The sequence below is a fragment of the Rissa tridactyla genome, chromosome 2 (genome assembly GCF_028500815.1).
Source record: "Rissa tridactyla isolate bRisTri1 chromosome 2, bRisTri1.patW.cur.20221130, whole genome shotgun sequence".
Taxonomy (NCBI): Eukaryota; Metazoa; Chordata; class Aves; order Charadriiformes; family Laridae; genus Rissa; species Rissa tridactyla.
Window position 1 is genome coordinate 165,980,570 of NC_071467.1, and position 19,613 is coordinate 166,000,182.

The 19,613-nt window shown below is 42.5% G+C and overlaps 3 protein-coding genes across 23 annotated transcripts in view; 1 reads left to right on the forward strand and 2 right to left on the reverse strand.

Moving 5' to 3' along the window:
* The window catches only part of SNAP47 (synaptosome associated protein 47), a 45,216-nt gene extending 37,063 nt beyond the window's left edge, over positions 1–8,153 (reverse strand). For 7 of the 12 annotated variants that reach the window (XR_008464804.1, XR_008464805.1, XR_008464806.1 and 4 more), the window contains exons 1-2: positions 1,297–1,317; positions 229–784 (exon numbers count right to left, since the gene is read on the reverse strand). Coding sequence is in view for 8 of the 12 variants with exons in the window: in XM_054191038.1 (XP_054047013.1) it covers positions 229–725 (497 nt within the window). In the remaining 4 variants the exon portion in view is untranslated. Of the gene's footprint in view, positions 1–228; positions 785–1,296; positions 1,318–4,435; positions 4,662–6,233; positions 6,253–8,040; positions 8,097–8,118 lie in introns of those variants that run through there. The other 5 variants (XM_054191041.1, XM_054191043.1, XM_054191039.1 and 2 more) reach the window with 5 other exon arrangements.
* An 82-nt stretch (positions 8,154–8,235) lies between these two features.
* JMJD4 (jumonji domain containing 4) lies at positions 8,236–19,612 on the forward strand. 4 transcript variants are annotated; one of them, XR_008464843.1, is made up of 8 exons: positions 8,236–8,341; positions 8,935–9,521; positions 10,150–10,315; positions 11,449–11,574; positions 12,302–12,569; positions 13,229–13,375; positions 14,221–16,663; positions 18,957–19,612. XR_008464843.1 is itself a non-coding variant. In XM_054191291.1 (7 exons), exons 2-7 carry the CDS (start codon positions 9,257–9,259, stop codon positions 14,530–14,532), a joined length of 1,284 nt encoding a protein of 427 aa, XP_054047266.1. In that variant the 5' UTR covers positions 8,236–8,341; positions 8,935–9,256; the 3' UTR covers positions 14,533–18,627. The 4 variants fall into 4 exon arrangements, 3 of the variants coding, with proteins under 3 accessions (XP_054047266.1, XP_054047269.1, XP_054047267.1); XM_054191291.1 differs by lacking the exon at positions 18,957–19,612 and having other exon boundaries at positions 14,221–18,627; XM_054191292.1 differs by lacking the exons at positions 8,236–8,341; positions 18,957–19,612 and adding an exon at positions 8,448–8,585 and having other exon boundaries at positions 14,221–18,627.
* The window catches only part of ALS2CL (ALS2 C-terminal like), a 48,939-nt gene continuing 46,270 nt past the window's right edge, over positions 16,945–19,613 (reverse strand). For all 7 annotated transcript variants that reach the window (XM_054191285.1, XM_054191288.1, XM_054191287.1 and 4 more), the window contains 2 exons: positions 18,491–18,587; positions 16,945–18,211 (listed from right to left, as the gene is read on the reverse strand). In XM_054191285.1, coding sequence (XP_054047260.1) covers positions 18,140–18,211; positions 18,491–18,587 — 169 coding nt within the window. In that variant the 3' untranslated portion in view covers positions 16,945–18,139. The remainder of the gene's footprint in view (positions 18,212–18,490; positions 18,588–19,613) is intronic.

Here is a 19,613-nt window from a genome sequence, read left to right on the forward strand (position 1 = left end):
ACAGCTTCACCAGGGTGAAAAAATGTCGCACAGAAGGGAGGACAGAAAGACAGAAACATCTTATAACAAGAACTAGATACACAAAAGGCGATCACAAGCTTAGAGTTTCACTAAAAGTCAACAGTTTAATTTCCTAAAGACCTCTGTGGATCTGCCCCATAAATTTCAGGCATAAACAATACAGTCCCACAACCTCTGCTTAGCTCAGAGGATGCTCCAGTACCGTACCTATCTGCCACATCCATATCCCCTTCGATCCTGTTGAGTCCTCTCATGATGTTATCAAACTGCTCGCCCTGGTAATGCAGCACTTTTGCTGTGTCCTCCAGTCGCTTCTGCGATCCAGTCAATAACCCGGTCAGTTCTTTTCCCTTTGTTGACTGCAAAGCTGCTGCTTCTGCTCCTGCCCCTTCACTTGACAGCAATTGCTCCCTCCAGAAGTGCTCAAGGATGTTGAACACCACATTTCTGCTGGGTTGCAGAGAACTGAACCAGTGCTTGGTGCTCTTCTCTAAGATGGTAAGAGAGCTGAAGATTAAATTTGAAGATTCCTTCTTGATCTCACTGATACTAGAAAGATGGAAGTTGACCAAAAGCTCCCCAGTCTTGTCAGCTATAAATTTGATCGCAACAGGAGTCAGAGATAGTCTGCCAGAGACCCATTGTTTGCTGGTGTCCAAATAGTACGAACAAGGCCAGCTATGGATACGTATGTCTTCGTTCATCAGCTCGCCGTTCAGATCCTCTTCTACAAGAGCAACGCTCTCAAAGCCAGAAGGAGAAACTAGAATAAAAAAAATGCAACAATCCTTAGCAACGTATAAAAGATGATGTTACAAACACTCATAAGTAATTAATCCCATCCACAGCTGGCTTCCAGTACTTTCACTGTAACCTTTCAGGTGCACACCTAAGAGATTTGGAAATAGGTACGGATGGGTTACAAAATTTGATAATCATTCCTAACCATCCCAATATCTCCTTCAGAAAGGCTCGCTCTTTCTGAAGAGGACCATCTATATTATTGCCCACTCCATAAAAGCACTGCCACCCCTTTTTATAATGTTCTCATCATATTCCAGCACTTGATTTACAACAGCACAAACTTCAAATGACTATTGCATTAATCTCCTGGGTATTTAATACCTGCTGTGTGGTTTTGAACAGCAGAGGTGCTTTATAATTAGATTAGTCTATACGTTCACATGTGTATGTTCATATTTTTGAGTGGAGGGGAATCTACCAAAAACAGAATCATGAAAAACATTTACTGACTTTTCTGAGTCTTTCACATACCCCTTTTTACTGGAAAATGATCATTTAAGAAGTTTTCCATTCCCCACCTCATCATCAGAAGCAGCTTCCCACGGACCAAGAGGTACTGAAGAAAACCCAGAATAGACCAAAACATAAGCTCATTGATGTATATCTACAACAATCACAATAAATAAATTGTCCTTCCAATTCCACTCTGATATCTCAACATTCAGGTATGTTAAGAACACACCCAGACTGTTTATCCAACATATTCAACAGCGCAGGTGAAATCAAAATCTCCACTGACCAGAACTCATAGTCACTAAAAAACAGCAACACACAGCCACAAATATTCTTCAGAAATCATCATTATCTCAGACCACCACTCTTGGTCTCAGGAGACTTGCAAAAATATCTACCTTATAAAACTCAAGTCGATAACAGAACTTCTGGTAGAACAATGCAGCCAAAATAACCCCCCACAAATCTGCAGTATTTGTTCTGTGAAATATCCATTTCTACCAAAGATGTTTGGAAATAGGAGTTTGGAAAGAACTGCAAACCACTTAGCAATGCTAAGTGGGAAAACCCTGATGGACCCAAGTGGAACTTAAGATGAAAAAGATGCCACCGTGGTACTGGAAGAGGTGCTGCTGGCCTGTCATGCAGAGCCATTCCAGACACGACAGCAGAGCAAGCAGCAGCAGAACCAGCAGAGGCTTAGAAGAGCCAGAAGAGCTGACTCTACTCACGCAGTGTGAATGGACACAACATTCAAAGCAATGGTGATTTCATCGCACCTCTGTGACAGGCCATGTTTTCCTGGGAGCCCATGATGCTATTTGATGACATAATATTAATGCTATAAGACGTGCTCATCGCTATCTGGAATCCCAGCATGAAAACATGGAGCTGTCATATGTCTCAGGCCTGGGTTGCTTCCATCAAAACAAGCTCAAATTTGGAACGGTAAATTAAATTAAATGTATCTGGAGCGGCATCTCTCCACACTTCTGAAGAGGCTTCTTGTATCCAAGGGTCAGATTGTTTCCTGTAACATCTCCTTCATAATCCTACAGCTTTCAGCACTTCACTGAAGACCAATTACGTTCCACAAGTAACTTCTTTGTGAACACCCATTATGTAATGATGATTTAATCACTCACATATTCATTATCTTCTCAAAGCCTTTGATGTATCATGGCCCAATTTACAGATTAGCACCATAACATTATCTCAAGGTGTTCTGCTACTTGAATAGCGCAATAAATGAGAAGAGCTCCACCACAAAATCCCCACTTAGGTTGACACTGACACTAATTACAGCTTTTTACTTCCATACATTTGTTCCCCTTAAGGAAATGTCTAGGAATCCTAATGCAAATTTTAAAATGTCCTTTAAAAAGGTCCTTTTTCAGGTGAAAATTCACTGGTGCGAATTCCTACAGCACACGTTGAAGATCTAGTGCTTTCACGCTTAAAAAGAGCACTCTAAATCTGAGCCCAGTTCCAATGACGTCTTTTATTAAATATATTCAAAACTTCATTATTACTGGAAAAGGACTACTCACAGAATGCCATATTCCACAAAAATCTTTACTTTGGTTTTCATACCTTATCTCCACGGCATTATGAATTTTAGTGATGCAAATGGAAAAAAAAATAAGCCATAAGTTTACAAAACAGCGAGAGTTTAAAGTGAAAATTCTCAATCTGTTTTTGGGCTAATAAAACCAAAGTCCTAGAGAGACAACTTCGCACCGTACTATGGGCCAAAGAGAGGGTGAAAAAACCCACAGAAATCTGATTTAAGTGAGTAGCTATAGCCAAAAAAACAATGAAACGTTCTAGGAAATATTATTTCTTTCTCAATCCTTTGCTACAAAATTTCGTAATTTGGAGAAAAACCTAAAAGCTCTGGCCTCAATTCCTCTATCTAGAAAAAGAAGGTAGTTCCTCTAATATAGCAAGGTTAGATTACCCAGATCTGATGGCGAGAATTTTTTATTTTTCCAGCCTGACTGGGCTTTGCGAGAAGCCAATTATTATAATTTCTATTTAAAGGTTATTTTCTTTCTGCCATACACAAAGAAACAAGAACAAGAAAAATACTTTTTAACTAACAGTCAGATGTGAATGCAAAGAAACAAACAGCAGCAGTGGGATTCCAAAACAGCCATAAACAGAAAAGTATCCTTTTACAGGATACTTTAAGTGGAAAATGTTTCTAATATGGATACGCAATTATGTGCTGATAACAGTATACTTTTTATTACAGACAACTCTGTCAGTTTAAACAACATAAATTACCTTAGTGACACTTGAACCTAAATCCTGTTATAGCTTTATTAATCAGGATTTACAAATTACTAATCATAATTGAGCTTAACTGTTTGACACTGCCTAGATATGAAGTAAATACTATAGCAAACAATAAACATCTTGTATTATGCCCTCAAGCTCCTCCTAGCCTAAACGTATTGCAGAGGCAAATGAAATCTACTGAAGAGCTCCCACCAGACCCAGGAAAAAAAAAAAAAAAAAAAAAAATTAATCAGCAGCCTCCCAATTTATCAAACCAGCAGATCCCAGTCCATACAAAGTAGCCGACATCCCCTTCACCACTCTGCACAAGTCTTCGCTACCTCCACTACTTTCTGAAAATCTCATAAATAGAGAACAGCATGCTGTTCACAGCAAGCTGTTACCCTGAGATGTTATTTCATAAATAAGGTATATAAATAACGATAAAACCAAGACACTGAAAGATTATACGCCTTGCAGAGGATCACAAGGGAAACCTGGAACCAAGTGCAGGTTTCTCAATGCTCACTGCTGGGACAGGCGTCGCAGAACATAATGTTATCTGAAAAACAACTCCTAGGCCGTGCTAACAGCAACAGCCACCTTCCACCAGGCACAGCCATACTAGGGAGGCAAAAAGAAACTGTAAACAAGCAAATGACTCTCAAACTTTTGTAAAATCTCAGCCTAGAGCCCACTTTCACGTCTAAGAGTTCCACACACTCTCTTCAACCACCACTAGCTCCCCATCAGGACAGTATTTTCTCTCAAGCCTGCTCTCTATCTTTAGACTGTGAAAATATTAACGTTTGATGCAGTCTCACAACTGTGCCATAAAAAAAGATCTTCCTAAACCGTATGTCAAGCTTCTTACCTCTATCTGTAGACGCAGAACTCACAGGCAGCCTTTTGGGGGCTGCTGCCCTTACAGAGCTGTCCATCTGTAGGTAGAATTTTTTTTCCTGAGTACTTCTTTCTCTTCAAAGTCCAAAAGAGCAGGTAAAAAACCTGAAGCTAAAGCAAAAATCCTACTATGCCCGTTACCAAAAGGAAAAATATATAAATAATAGAGGATGTATATTTAACCCTGGATCTAGCAGTAAAACAAGTCCTCTCAGTCCGGGAAAAAAAATGAAGCAGTCACTTGACCTGTGTATATATATGTGTACATGCCTTGAGTCATATGATTTTTGACTCACCTGAGAGCTTAAAGGCTTTGCCTGACAGTCAGCTCCGTTCTGTGTCCGAGGCCAGAATCGCCAAGCAAAAACTTATTTGGTAATCAAATCCATTCATTGTTTCAGCACATTTTTCCCCAATATAGTATATAGCATACTACAACACAAGACTTCCAGGAATCAGATTAAAACACATGAGAAATTTTACCAATGTTAAACAAAAAAAAGAAGAAACCATCACAACTATTTGAAGTTAGCTGAAAAAGTCATTAAATATGTACTTCACCTATGACAACGGTGCATTGTGTTGTATAATGTTGGGCATTAACCTGTGATTACGGTTTTTGAGCAGCTAAAAATCAGTATTATCCTATTACTTTTGTAACTCTCCTCGAGTCAATATTAAAGAAACTTCTTTATCTACTGGCAGAACTTTGCCTTTTATAAAACAGAACCTTGTCTCTGCTTCTCTCTCTGATTAGTTTGTACGGCACCTACACGGAGGATGCCTCACTGTACTTGAGCTGTGAAATGAAAAGCAACGTTAAATACACCGACTTCACTTCTGATGTAAACAGTGAACTCGCCGCTAAAGACCAAATAGCTCAGCTACTGTCCTTCAAAATTAATATTTTTTCCCCCCCATATTTCCTAAACCTTTGACAATCCCATTTCAGAAATGCAGAGACCTAGGCCTTCTTCCATTTACACAGCTCGTTTACTATGAGGAACTATTACTCAAAATTCAGAATTTCTCTCCTCTCCTCTTCCTATCACTTTACTTTGACCCCACCACCTGAGGTTGACCATTATGTCATTCACCATTCTACTACTCCTAAAACATGATTAGAAATTCCTTATATTACAAGACATGGAATATTCATAGTTTTGTAAAATACACTGAAAAAAAAAAAGCCAATGGAAAAAAAAAACACAACAAACAAAAAAAACCAATGCAACAACAAACAGATGCAAGTCCTTTAGAATGCCATGCAAAAGGAAAAAAAAAAAAAAAACACACACACACAAAAAAAAGGCTTTAAATTACTTGTAAATACAGCCAAGAATAAGTTTATGAACTTGAGAGGGTTACAGTCCTTAAACCACTTCCCTGTATGCAATGGAAGAGGAAGAGATATCTAAAGGATTTCACAATAAATTCCTACATATTTTTTAAAGAAAAACATGTGGGCCTACATGTTTGTCAACAGACCAGATGACACAAGCAGTCTCTCCCAGTCTGGGCTCCCCAAAACATTATCCACATCCTGTAAATCGCCTCTTTTTTTGGTAAATAGTTTGTCTTTTGACACATCTGCCTCTCGAAACCGAGCATAGTACCATACACAGCTACACACAGCAACACAGAGCAAGAACGAGGATTAGCAGCAGAGGCTTGTGGATTATGTTTCCGTCCGCGTCACCACAACATTGTATAAATTCTTTAGTTAACACATAACTCAGGGATGTTTCTATAAAAAGGAGGTGACTCACCTCCTCTTGTGAAGTGCTTTGAGATCATTCAATGAAATGCAAGCACTACTAATTACCCCAGGTGTGAGAAGATGCTTCATACACCAGGAGAAGGTGCTGTCAGCTCATGAACAGACCACAATCTCTTCGCAATGTCTACCTCAGAGCCTCCAAAACTTAATCACAGATTCTTCTCATCATCATTTCTGCACCCATTTCTAATGTGTTGGTGTTTGTTTACTTTTTCTCCTCCTTCACGGCTGAAGTTTCCATTGGGTCATTATCTTTGGTGGTTTGTTCCCAAAGCTACCATCAGGCAAGTGATGAGTTTAAGACTCCTTCAAGCCCAACAATCCCCATAATGAAAATGTTTATAAGGCCTATCAAGTGACTCTCCCCTCTTTTTTAAGTAAAGGCATGAGATGCAGTTCCACCAGCTTTCTAACTCTATGGTTCTCCAAATGATACTACGAAATACTCAGGGGTGACTCTCCAAGAGGTGCAGCAGGCAAAGACACACAATATCTCTCTACTATGGCACACAGAGAAATTCAGCCCCCTTTGTCTTAAAAGATCAACAAATCTCCACTAAAGAATGACTCTAGACCGAGGGGCTTCCCCACATCAACATGTTTTCATCCTTCTATGGAAAAAACATTTTGATTCCACTCCATTTCTAATACAAAGCAACTTTATAGAAGACAGAAGTCCCACCAACCTCTCCCAAATACATTTAAATATGGAACTGCTGCAGTTCCCATCCTTTAACTCACATCAAACCCCCATGCTTTACAGAATCATAGAATTGCCTATGTTGGAAGAGACCTTTAAGGTCATCAAGCCCAACCATCAACATAACACTGCCAAAACCACCACTCGTGTGGTGCCCCTCAGCACCTCATATCCCTCAGCACCATATCTACTCGTCTTTTAAATACCCGCAGGGATAGCGAGACTCCGCTACTTCCCTGGGAAGCCTGTTCCAATGTTTGATAACCCATTCAATGAAGAAATTTTTCCTAATATCCAATCTCAACCTCCCCTGGTGCAACTTGAGGCTGTTTCTTCTTGTCCTACCACTCGTTGCTTGAGAGAAGAGACTGACCCTCACCTCGCTACACCTTCCTTTCAGGTAGTTGTAGAGAGCGATAAGGTCTCCTCTCAGCCTCCTTTTCTCCAGGCTAAGACCCAAGGCTTCCCCACAGCCAGACCTACCTCTCCCTTCATGTCCACCCTACTCTTATAGAGTTAGATATTCAAACCTCCATTCCCACAGCTCCCCCCAATTCCAGGCCAGACCCCCATTCCTTCCCCTAGGCCAATCTCCACCCTCATCTTTCTCTCAGCCTTCACAGAATCATAGAATAGAATCATAGAATTGTCTACGTTGGAAGGGACCTTTAAGATCATCCAAGTCCAACCATTAACCTAACACTGACAAAACCACCACTAAACCATGTCCCTCAGCACTGCGTCCACCCGTTTTTTAAATACTTCCAGGGTTGGTGATTCCACCACTTCCCTGGGCAGCCTGTTCCAATGTGTGATAACCCCTTCTGTGAAGAATTTTCTCCTAATAGCCATCCTAAACCTCCCCTGGCACAATTTGAGGCTGTTTCCTCTTGTCCTATCGCTTGTTGCTAGCGGGAGGAGACCAACCCCCACCTCAACCGTTCGCTCTCTGTAAGTCAGACTATTCAAACCCCTGTTTCCACAATGCCCCCCGCCCCAATCTAGGCCAGACCCCCATTCCTTCCCCGAGGCTAACCTCCACTCTCATTCTCCCCTCAGCCTTAGGCCAAACCACCCTTAACCAGATACTACCAACCTCCGCCTTCCCCGCAAAGCTCGGCTAGACCGCCTCCCCCTTTCCCCGGCGCCGCTCCAGGCCCGGCCCCGCACCCACCTCTCCCAGCGCAGCGCAGCCGGCCGGCCCCCGCATCCACGCTCTACGCATGCGCCCGCCGCCCGCTCCTATTGGCTGAGCCGCTCTCCGCTGCGCTCCCCCTTCTCGGCCCCCCCCGGGCGTCGCCCGCCGAGCGCCGAGGTTCCGGGAGCGGTCGCGGCAGCCAGTCCCCTCCGGCGCCGCCGCCACTCGGCCCGGGGTCCTGCCCCGCGGCGGGGCGGGGGTGAGTATCCCTCCTCCGTTGCCCTCTCCGCTCCCGCGGGTCGCGGACGCGCGGGGGTGGACCGAGAACCCAACGCAGGGATGGCGTGTGCGACGCCCTGTGGCGTCCGGGTCCCCCCTCCGACCAGCTCCGGGAGCTCCCTGAGGGGGGGAACCCCCTCATGGCGGCCCCTTTTCCCCCCTGAGCACCCTGGTCCCCTCTTCACCCCTGGTGTTTCCCCTTTCCTGAAGCCCACCCCTGCAGGGTATGTGGCCTCACTTGCCCTCGGGCCTCCTCCCTCCTGCTTTGTGCTTGCTCCCATCCCCGCTTCCCCGGACACCTCCCTTTTATTCACTGTTATTTTCGTCTTTTTAATCTTTTCCTCTTTAATCTTTTTAATTATTGCTGCCTGTGCCCTAGAGAAAGGTCTGACGAGGGTGGGGGGTGCCAGGGCTTCTATCTTCTCCTGACAAAGGGGTGAACCCCAATAGAGTTGCTGGTCTGCAGTGGTTTCCCAGGCTCCCAAATATTTAGGGATTTTCCTTTCCTCCACCCCAGCAATTAATTCATTTAGCAGGGATATCCCACTGAAATTAATGTTTCTGCTGTTTTAGGAAGGAACCAGCCTTTGCTGGTTGCCCCCAAGAGAGCGTTGTCACCCTGGCAAGAAGGTGACGAGGGAAAAGCAACATCTTCACCATCCATAGGGTGACTTTATTGTCAGATATCCCACCGGCATTAAACATTATAAACTATGGAAGATCCTAATTAGCCCAATGTGGTGGGATGTTCCTGCACGACTGCTTCTTTTACCTCTGGTGGTTTATATTTTCCTGTGAGTTATGGATTTAGAGACTCGAGTCACGTTTTAAAGCTGTTTTTTTTTGTATCTGGTCAACGCTGCCTTGGCTAAGCCAGGAAGAGTATCCAGCCTGCATGGACAGGGCAACATTCGCCTGTTCCACTGCCTTTTTTCGTGACTACAACAGTTCATCTCAGGGCGCATTCTGCCTCCCAGGAGGACACGTTGACTTTATTGAAAAAGTAGAATCATTCACTTACTCAGACTTTTTCCGGGATTATTTGATTCCCAACCATCCCTGTATTTTCTCAGCTAAATTCACTGAAGACTGGGGCAGCAGGAGAAATTGGGTTACTTGGGATGGAAAGCCTAACTTTGATCATCTGCTGCAGAAGTTTGGTAAGTCATGTCATTTTTGATACCTAATTAAAACCTGTATGTTAAATGACAAAGCTTTTTTCTTTTTTTAATCTTAGAAATAGAACTGCTAGACAAAACCAAACAATTCTCCATACTTTTTTCTTAGTTAATACGTTCATTTCCTATACTTACTCACACTTTATGTTTTGCAGATTCCAATCTTGAATTTATTCCCATAATGAAATAAAATAAAAAGTGTTGTATAATTTAACCATACCAATTTATTTATCTGCTTAACTTTAACCACAGGAGTGGCCTGACACTTTCGCCAGGCAACGTGAAAATATCCTGTAGTTACACTGAAATATTTCTTCAGGCTGTAAAATATTAGTGTATTAATAAGAATCAATACCCCACTCCTAGTGTAGTTTAAGAGGAAAATTCAGGTCACGTTAAATAAATAATTTCTGGTCTGAATTATGTTTGCCTAGAGTGATGGTGTTGGGAGGGAAAACTGGGCTAGGCATTGTTGCTTTATGTGTTTGTACTGTACTTGGCATGATAGGGCCTAGGTATTAGAGGCTGCTGCAGGGGATAAGGTTAAGGAAACTTAGTTTCAGCATCAGTTATTCTGTCCCCACGTGGGCTCAAAGAGTTTATATTTCAGGAGAGGCTGTAGTACCTGTTGCCAACTGTGACGTCAAGGAGTACAATTCCAACCCGAAGGAGCAGCTTCCCTTCAAGGAGTATATAAAGTACTGGAAAGAGTACATTAAAAATGGCTACCGTTCATCCCGAGGGTGTCTTTATCTAAAGGACTGGCACCTGAGCAGGTAAGAGAACACTGTGGAATTCCCTGCAGAGCAGAGAGCTGCCGTGGAACCTTAACACTCAGCTTTTAATGCCCCAGTGTTTAAATTCCGGCACTGCTTTTTGTTAGCACTTGCCCACCAAAATATCAGTCATGTGCTGCACAGTTCTTGGCATACTTCACACGGTGAGATCTTTAAACAAATCATTTGTTCTTGAAGATGCTGACGTTCTTGAGCACTTTCCTTTTCATCTATGTTTTAAATGACGGTATGTTATCCCTGTGGAGACCGTGTGGCTGAAACATTTGGCTTTTATTTGACTGCTACAATGCAAACCTTACTTCTTAAGAAGAAGGGGGATGTTTCTAATTATGTTTAATTCAGTGACTGTGTGTGAGTTATAATCCTTTACTATCCTTTTGTTTTAATATTAACCTTCCCTGTCGGTAAAGTTCTCTTCACCCTGTACTGGCTTTCCTTCTCCTCCAGCCCACTGCTTGCGAGGTGGATGCATTGTCCATTCCCCATTTCTGCGTAGGACTTTTATGTCTTTTCGCTCAAATCTCTTCTTCCTTAAATGTATCCTGCTCTTAATTTATCTTGTGATCACCTCTTTTCATTTTTGAGTGTGCCGGTGACTTACAATAGAGGACGTTTGTCAGTCTCTGCCTCCCTGTTTGTCTGCTTTCCCAGACACCGCTGCTGTGGCTTGCCTACAGAAAGTCTGCAGATGCAGCCTAGGATGGGGAAGGGGCAGCGTATCCCACGGGAGGAGGCCACACACTTGTCAAAACCCCACAGCCTGGCTTCCCTCCTAACCCTCACACCCCCAACCTGTCATCCAGTTGGACCAACCAGTTTTGCAGGCGTCTCATCTAAAGAGAATGTGTTTATTAGCAACTGTCTTTGCCATAATTAAAAGGAGTCTCCCAAATAGTAGTTAACATTCACAGCTTTCCTGGGAGAGAGAAAACACTATTGTGTGCGTTTTGCATGCAACTCAGAGTTATCGATGATATGAAGGAGATGCCAGCAAAGTATTAATGGCCTGTTAGAGACCTGGTTGGTCTCTTTATCTGGGGTTTGGGAACTGAAGCAGAAGGAGCAATGCTGCATTTTTCTGAGACAGACTTCCAACACGTTATCTTTTTAAGAGCTTTCCCTGAGCAAGATGTTTATACAACCCCTGTGTATTTCTCATCCGACTGGCTGAATGAATACTGGGATGCTATAGCTGTGGATGATTACCGGTTTGTCTACATGGGACCTAAAGGTTCATGGTAAGGCAGTATAGTTTCTGTCATTCTTACATACTCTTTTTTTAAGATTAACATTACAGGGGATTATCACATTGGCCTTCAGGATAGCACGATGCTGCAGAGGCAGTGTGTGGCCATACGGTACAGTGTTGTACCTGAACCTAGCCAGTCTTGTTTGTTTCTCAAGCAGTTCATTTGGTTCTGGATGTGAGCCATCCTATTCAGTCAGCTAAAGTGCTTTTGCACTTCAAAAAGCCCTGGATTGTGCACACAAAATCTGCAAAAGATGTCAGCTAGCTTATATAAGGTTTTAGAGCAGAAAGTCTCTGGGGATCATCCGCCTTTTATGATTTGCAGAGTCAACAGAAGCCTTGGAGGGGCGCGGATGAGTTGGTCGCATATTTTGCAGGCGAAAAATTAAGTCCAGCATTGGTGATAAAGTTGCATTTACAGTATTCTCATCAGTTCACATCACAGAATCTCCTGTCGTTGAGGTATTTGTGGGACAGATTCAAAACTAACTGATGGAGAAGGGCAGAGGCTATAAAACACTGCTACACTATGTAGATATAGTGGCCTTTTAATACTTAAAGCAGTCAAAATTAAATGAAGAGGGTACAGTTTGGGATCAGGTTTGCATAGTGAAGGTTGATTTCTGTGTGTGTGTCTGAGTCTCAGAGACTTTAATTCATCTTACAGCTTTTAAGTGTTGTCTTTACTTTACTTTAACCTCTGATTTACCCCACAGGACTCCGTTCCATGCCGATGTCTTCCGTTCTTATAGCTGGTCAGCCAATATATGCGGGAGAAAGAAATGGTTGTTGTACCCTGCAGGACAGGAGGAATACCTCAAAGACTGCCATGGCAACTTGCCCTTCGACGTGACTGCACCTAATCTTCAGGACAGGAGTGTTTACCCTCGCTACAACCAAAGTCAACCCCCTGTTGAAATTGTGCAGGAAGCAGGGGAGATAGTCTTCATCCCCAGTGGATGGCATCATCAAGTTTACAATCTGGTAATGTGACTGATACCAACCTTTTCATAACCTAGAGAGATAATCAGGCTTAAATCACCTCAAACTTTTATTGCTACAGCATGTTGTGGATGCCAGAAGTCTTTAACTGGGCTGCGAAAAGGTTTAGAAGGTTCACAGAGGAAAGGTCTATCAGTAGCTGCTCAAGATGATGGCTAAAAACAAGCCTGAACTCATAAGCTCCTTGGCTCATTGACCACTAGAAGCTCTCTGAACCCTCTTTTCTTATGCTTTTCCTCATTAGATGCCACTAGTCATCAAGAAACAGGATGCTAGGTGAGATGGACTTATGATGAGGCTGTTAATCTTGGTTTCTAACTGTAAATCATAATTTAATAATGGAAAAATGCTAACAAATTGGTCTTCGTTATGACAAATTAACAGCCTTGATCCTTTCTCCCCACCACTTTCTCCCACCTTTGTGCCCTTGAAAGGTACGCTCAGACAGAGTGGAACAAGATTTGATTATTCAGGGAACTTAGAAAGAGACAGTCGTTCCACACAGTGCTGGTATTGGTGCCAAAGAAGCAGTTCTGTTGCTGAGGAGTATGATTTTACTTTTTGCAGCATTGGTGGCGTTACAGCTGTTTTCTCCCACTTTCCTATGCAGAGCCTAGTAACCATTTAAATTATTCCTTCAGGAGGATACCATTTCCATTAACCACAACTGGGTGAATGGCTGCAATGTGGCTATAATGTGGTGCTTCCTGCAGGATGAATTAGCAGCTGTCCAACGGGAAATCAATGAATGGAAGGACCCTATAGACGATTGGCACCTACAATGCCAGGTACAACAACACGATGCTGGCGGCCTAACTCTCTATTAGAGGATCATATATTTCTGGGGTGCATCGCTCCACCGTATGAGGTCTAAGACACACAAGTCCTTAACCTCATACCTGGAATTAGTACGTGTTTCATACGGAAGTAGGACCTGGTGACAACTTCATTTTGCAGGAAATCAAACATTGCTTTAGTGACACAGGGAAAGGCTTGTGCCAGTGCATATTTGCTATGTCAAGGAGGTTAGGATGTTGTCTGAAAAACTAATGCCTCAACTGCTAGTATTAGCATCAAGATCAATCCTTTATGGAGTATTTACATCCCCCTTTATAAATATAAGTGCTTTTTAACATGAACAGAACTGATAAGACAAACCCCATGCAGAAGAACTGATTTGAAGACCATTCATGATGAAACAGTGAATCTGAAACAAGCAAAATTAAGGTGAAGGTGGCAGCAGGTTTCTGTGTCTGCAAGGTGATGCTTTCAGACCACATAACTATATTGAGCAATGTTACGTCTTGTATGCTTCCAAAATCTTAAGCATGAAAAAAATGCAAAGTTTGTTTCTGGAGGCTGTTACTGCTGCTTGGTTGATAGCCTTCAAAAATAGTTTCAAAAAACCCAGTCATTTAGTACTTAGAAGAAATAGACTGCTGCTTTTTGGGCTAGTGGCATTTCAAGTAAGGTAAAGAATTTTAATGCCGTGGGGGAATTACAAAAAAAAAAAATTAAAAATTGTTACTTATGATTCCAGATAGTTATTAGCTTGATAAAATATGTTATTGTAATTCTTACTGTACATCAAAGAGAGTTGTTCCCATTTCATTGCTGGTTTTTTTCCCCCTAGTTGATCATGAAGTCTTGCACAGGTATAGACTACAAGGAGTTCTACAACTTCCTCAAAGTTATTGCAGAGAACAGGATTTCTGTCTTGGAAAATGGCCTCGATGACGAAGCTTCGGCAAAGAACACTCCCAAAGCTGCCATTTCCACCTTGGGCATGCTCCATGCAGTGTTTGATTTAAAGAGGACTGTGAAGGTGTTAACATCATTGAGTGCTAATGAAGATTTCAAGAAACTAGACCTGACGTCACTTTCTCCACCTCCGGAGGCATTACTCCACCACTTGAAAGCAGCAATAGATACAGCGCTACTCTAACTTCCTATTTATTATGTTCTTTGTAAAATGAACCTTTTGCAAAATGGGTGTTTGTAGAAGACTGACTCCTCCCTGTTTAATAGCAGTTTAAGTACAAAGAGCCTTAATATAGAGTGGGGAGAGAGTACATTCATAACAAGACTGAATACTTTTTAAGTAGACACCATTTGAGCGTCTAGAGTAATTACACAGGAAAACCAAAAATCTCAGATAAAGGAAAAACCCAAATCATGTTAGTATTGTATTATGAGCCCTGCTGGTGAGTATGCATTCAGGGAAGGGGAACAGAAATTCTCTGTGGGTTGAGCTTAGGTCTGTCAGGGCTAAACACTGAACTTTCAGAGGTCTGCACCATATGCCCTCTGCTTCTGACAGCAAACCTGCACTGCAAGCTCCAGCAGTCAAGCTCTGCTTTCTCTGGTCACACCTAAATTGTTTTAAGACCTGTCCTGCTTCCAGGTGCAGCTCAGCCTTTCTTTTTCTTTTTTTAAATATTAGAGGATCCTATTTAATTAGCTTCCCTTGAAGCCTGAGCTGGCTCAGCAGCTGTAGCCTGGATATGGAAGAGCTGACTCTACTATTTTCCTGTACAGTGGCATCTCTCTAAAGCTGAAAGTCTCAGCTAGAATCAGCCTTCACGCTGCTCCAGGGTCTTCAGGATTACATTTAATGTATCAGGAAGCTGGAGTCCTGGTAGCAAATCTTCTAGTAATAATTTAAGCATGTGATCCACCCGAGCTCAAAAGGAAGAACTTGAATGTACTCTCACATTTCTACACTCTTTCAAGGCACAGTATTTTAATCAAGCAGAGATTTGATTAATCAGGGAAGCTAGCCAGTAGCCTCGTGTTATCTCCTAAAAGAAAGCCATGCTGTTAACTCACCAAATAGCACTACTGCATGGTTACATAGCACAATTTGCAACCCGATTGCTACTCTTGGTCCAAAAGGGTGTTTTCCAGTGAAGTATCCCTCTTGCTTTTACTGGTTGGTGAGAAAGCCTAGAAGCACAAATGGCTGCACACTGTTACCTTATTTGGCCCTTTTCGGGCTCACTTGAATTATTGCTCAAGAACTTCCTCTGTTTTCAACCAGATGACCAGTAAGAGCCACTAATAACCCTACGTTTAGAAAATGCAATAGTAGAAATCTTCAGTAGGCTGAAAAAAAATCACATTGTTTTCTAGATAGTCCTGTGGAGTTTGTACATGCATGCATTTTGCATGTCCTATTTTCTAGTAGAAGTTCTGCATTTTTGACTAGGTACCTGAAATTCAAATCAATACCCAAAGCATGGAAGAATACAGTATGGAGAAAACAAACTACTTTTTTTTTTTTTTTTTAAACAGCTGTGACTACATCTCAGTGATTCAACCTTCTGGCAGGGTGTTTCTTTAGACTGGAAAACTGCCAGGTTTTAGGCAACTCTGAAAATTAAAATTTCACAGCTGTTACTTATGGCTGTTTACAGGCAGCTGGAACTTTTTTCCTTATATGAATAAGGTGAGATTTCAGAGAGGTGAGAAACGATGGTTTAAAGTTGACAAGCAGCATACTGCGAGGACAGCATCGGTTTGGGTTTGTATTCCCCGGTCTCACCGCATGCTTGTGGAACTGGTTTTGGCACCAACAGCTTTAAAGGCTGCAATTTTATAAAGGGTTTGCTTAGATAAACAGTACTTTTCATTTCATGCCCCGTGAAGCTGGAAGGGCTGTGTGAAAACAGCAAAACTACAAGTCTAGATTTACGCTGAGAACCCAGTATCCCGACATACCGGGGACGAGTTTAGATGCTGTACTGTCCAGCAGACCGCATCTTCCTTTGGATGGATGGCATGAGTTTGTTACAATGCAAAAATTCAGGCAGCAGTTTTGGGGGAAGAGCTATCATTTCTACAGTTAGTTCCTCTTCCCTATGCAAGGCTGGTAAGAAAGAAGATGCCTCTTCTTCCTTACCCGCACAGTGGGGTGGCTGAAGAGATGTTCAAGTAAAGGAAGATGGGTCTCAAATACTCATTTTTTTCTCACCTCAGCTGTCTCTGCACCACAGCATCTTCAGCTCTGAAAATGTCCAAGAGCTGTCCTTCGTAAGGCCTGCTAAGGCTCCATGTGATCAGGGCGAGACAACGAGGTAAAAAAATAGTAGTTTAATTGCAGGAAATGATCTTAAAAGTTTAAGCCATGTTCTCCTTGCTGATTCAGCAAGGAACAGAAGCACAAAAATTGGTTTTATTGAGTCAGGCTCTCTTACAATTACATTAGGAAACTGTTTGTCGTTCAAATTCTCCATTCCTATGAATGATGGTGAGGAAGCCACCCATTTTCTTGAGTTAAATAGAGGAAAGCAAATTCCCAAATGCCTGAAGACAGCAACAAGATTGGAATAAGAAGTATGCGAGCCTGCAATCTCTCTTAAGAATTAAAATAGCTTTATTTAAATACAAAGTTACTGTAAAACATACACTAGGATACTCTCATACCAATATATTAACTATTGTAATCAGTGTACTATTTATTAAAGCATAATACTTGTCAGAAAAAGGAGGAAACAGCCTGTAGAGTTTTGTTTTGTTTTTCTTAAGTCATAGACCTGGACAATTTAAAGTTAAACTGTAAAAAAAAAAAAAAAAAAAGCAGGTTAAAATCTAGTTCAAAAAGAGCTTTTGCTCTAAATAATATGCAGCTCAGACGTTACTATTTTTGTCTGATGGTAACAGGATACCAAATATCCATTTGCCTTTTATAAAGGCAGCAAAAAACAGTGTTTTTTACAGCTCTATCAGTGCAGAAATCCAGGTGCATTTATGTTTTCTCTCACCAGGATTTGAGATTTCTCAGCCCGGGACAACGTATGGCCTTCCTATTAGGCACACGTGCCCCCCTGCAGAAAGACAAAGCAGCACTAGCGTGGTCAAGGTGCGAGTGTGATATCCCTGAGATTGAACAGGAGGCTGCAGGGGATAAATATACACTTGTAAAGTATCATAAAAGAAGGAAATTAGTTCAATAGCAGCTTTACAATACAATGGAGAGGTACTGAGTTTGGCCTGGGGGTGGGGGAAGAGGAACGGAAAAACCTTCCTCTTGGGGATACAGGACAAGGCACCTCACTCCAGGAACAGGTTGAGGAGCATGGAGATGGCCTCTCCTGGCCACGCCACGACCAGAAATAGTCCCACCAAAACAAGTTCTTGTGGTTTCATTTAACGGCTTTCTATAAAACCACCTCCCTTATGTCAGTTCACCAGTGCAAAATGAATGCAGCGTCTGAGAGAACAGTTCAAGGAGGTTTCAAGGCAGATTGCTACTTGCAGGAAAGTGAAATAAAAACTACAGGGCAAAAAGAAACCTTGGCCACTTTCCGCAGAGAAACTCCCAAACACGAGCTGAGGTTGCGTATTGAAGGCTTTTAGCTCAGAGCACCTGTATCTCTGTGCTTTACAACCACAGCTAGTCAAGGAGAAAACCCAGCAAGAAACCCTCATCTGATAAATTAACCGTTCTTCCCTTTATAAAGGCAGCCGGAACAGCAGTGAGTTGATTGTTTCTTCACCCAACAGTGTTTGGTCAAGGAAGTGCGGCAGGGAGGAGGCTCCCTTCAGGTCCCTCAGGAGCTGTGAGGCACCTGGCAGTTCTCTCTCTGGTGGAGTCTCATCCTCTGTATGTGTTCGTAGCACGACTGGGCAAGGAAGAGAACAACCCATTAAGGAGAAGGTTTGGAACTTTGGGTTAAAATTTGGTCTCTTGCACACAACGGGAAGCCATGCTGGCCCATGGGCTAGACAAGAGATTAGATCTGCACATCATAAATTAAAGATAAGCGTATTCTCTAGACTAGAAGGAAAATAACCTGTGCTAGGCATATAAAATTAAATGAGAATATAACACATCAGTGTCTCTGCTACTCCAGAAAGGCTACTGCAGCTTGCAACTGCCACTGGTGAAGACATTTCCTTACCTCCAGCGCTGTTAACAGAAAGTCGTACAGTCCTCCTTCATTGGTAGGGTCCATCAAGTCTCTGATCAGATGGATTTCAGCTCCCAGGTGCTGTATTCTAGTTTTAAAAAAAAAAAAAAAAAAAAACCACAAACAAACTAAAACCAACACACATCACAACTAGAACAAATCTCTGGGCAGTGGTGTTTGTGGGTGGATGTTTGAAATCAGAGTATGCAGAGAGGGAGTCATGAATCTGAATCATAGAATGGGAAGGGACCTTAAAGATCATCTAGTTCCAACCCCCTGCCCTGGGCAGGGACACCTCCGACCAGACCAGGTTGCTCCAAGCCCCGTCCAACCTAACCTTGAACCCCTCCAGGGACAGGGCAGCCACAGCTTCTCTGGGTAACCTGGGCTAGTGTCTCACCACCCTCACAGCAAAGAATTTCTTCCTGATGTCTCATCTAATTCTCCCCTCTTGCAGCCTTCTCCAGACTGAACAACCCCAGTTTGAACATTTCACCCTTTGTTGGAGACCAAACACATCCAGAAAGTCACTCAAGGACTTTGACTCAGATTTGCCAGAAAAAAAAAAAAAGCACTTTCATTCTACTGGACATAAGCAGGTTCTTGCAGTTCCAGTGAAAGCAGCACAGACAGAGCCTCTTTGGCAGAATGTGTTACATCCACAGTCATTTCTACACAGGAAATGTGTAATTACTAGGTGGTCGGTGTTCAAGACCTTCCTCGTCTCCAAATTGAATCACAGCACCCCACTGAGAATGGAAAATAGAAGATGTTAAGATATGTAGATGATGCCTTGAAGGCACCAACAATTCCTGTTTTCTACAGTAATCTGAGATGCAGGTAAGACCGCATTTCCATGACAACCCTAAATTATCTTCTTGGGTAAGAGATGGACACTCATCAAGTCTCTGACCACTTTATATCATGGCCAACACCAGCACATCACAGCTGCCAGACAGTAGCACACAGAAACCCAAACACATCTCAGGAAAAAGCATGTTAAAACACAAGCCCGTGTTTTTCATTTAAACTATTTGGCCTGGCAACGTGTCTGTCCTTTCTCCAATTGAGGTATCACACAACAACGGGACTAGGAAATGGAGGTCCATCCACT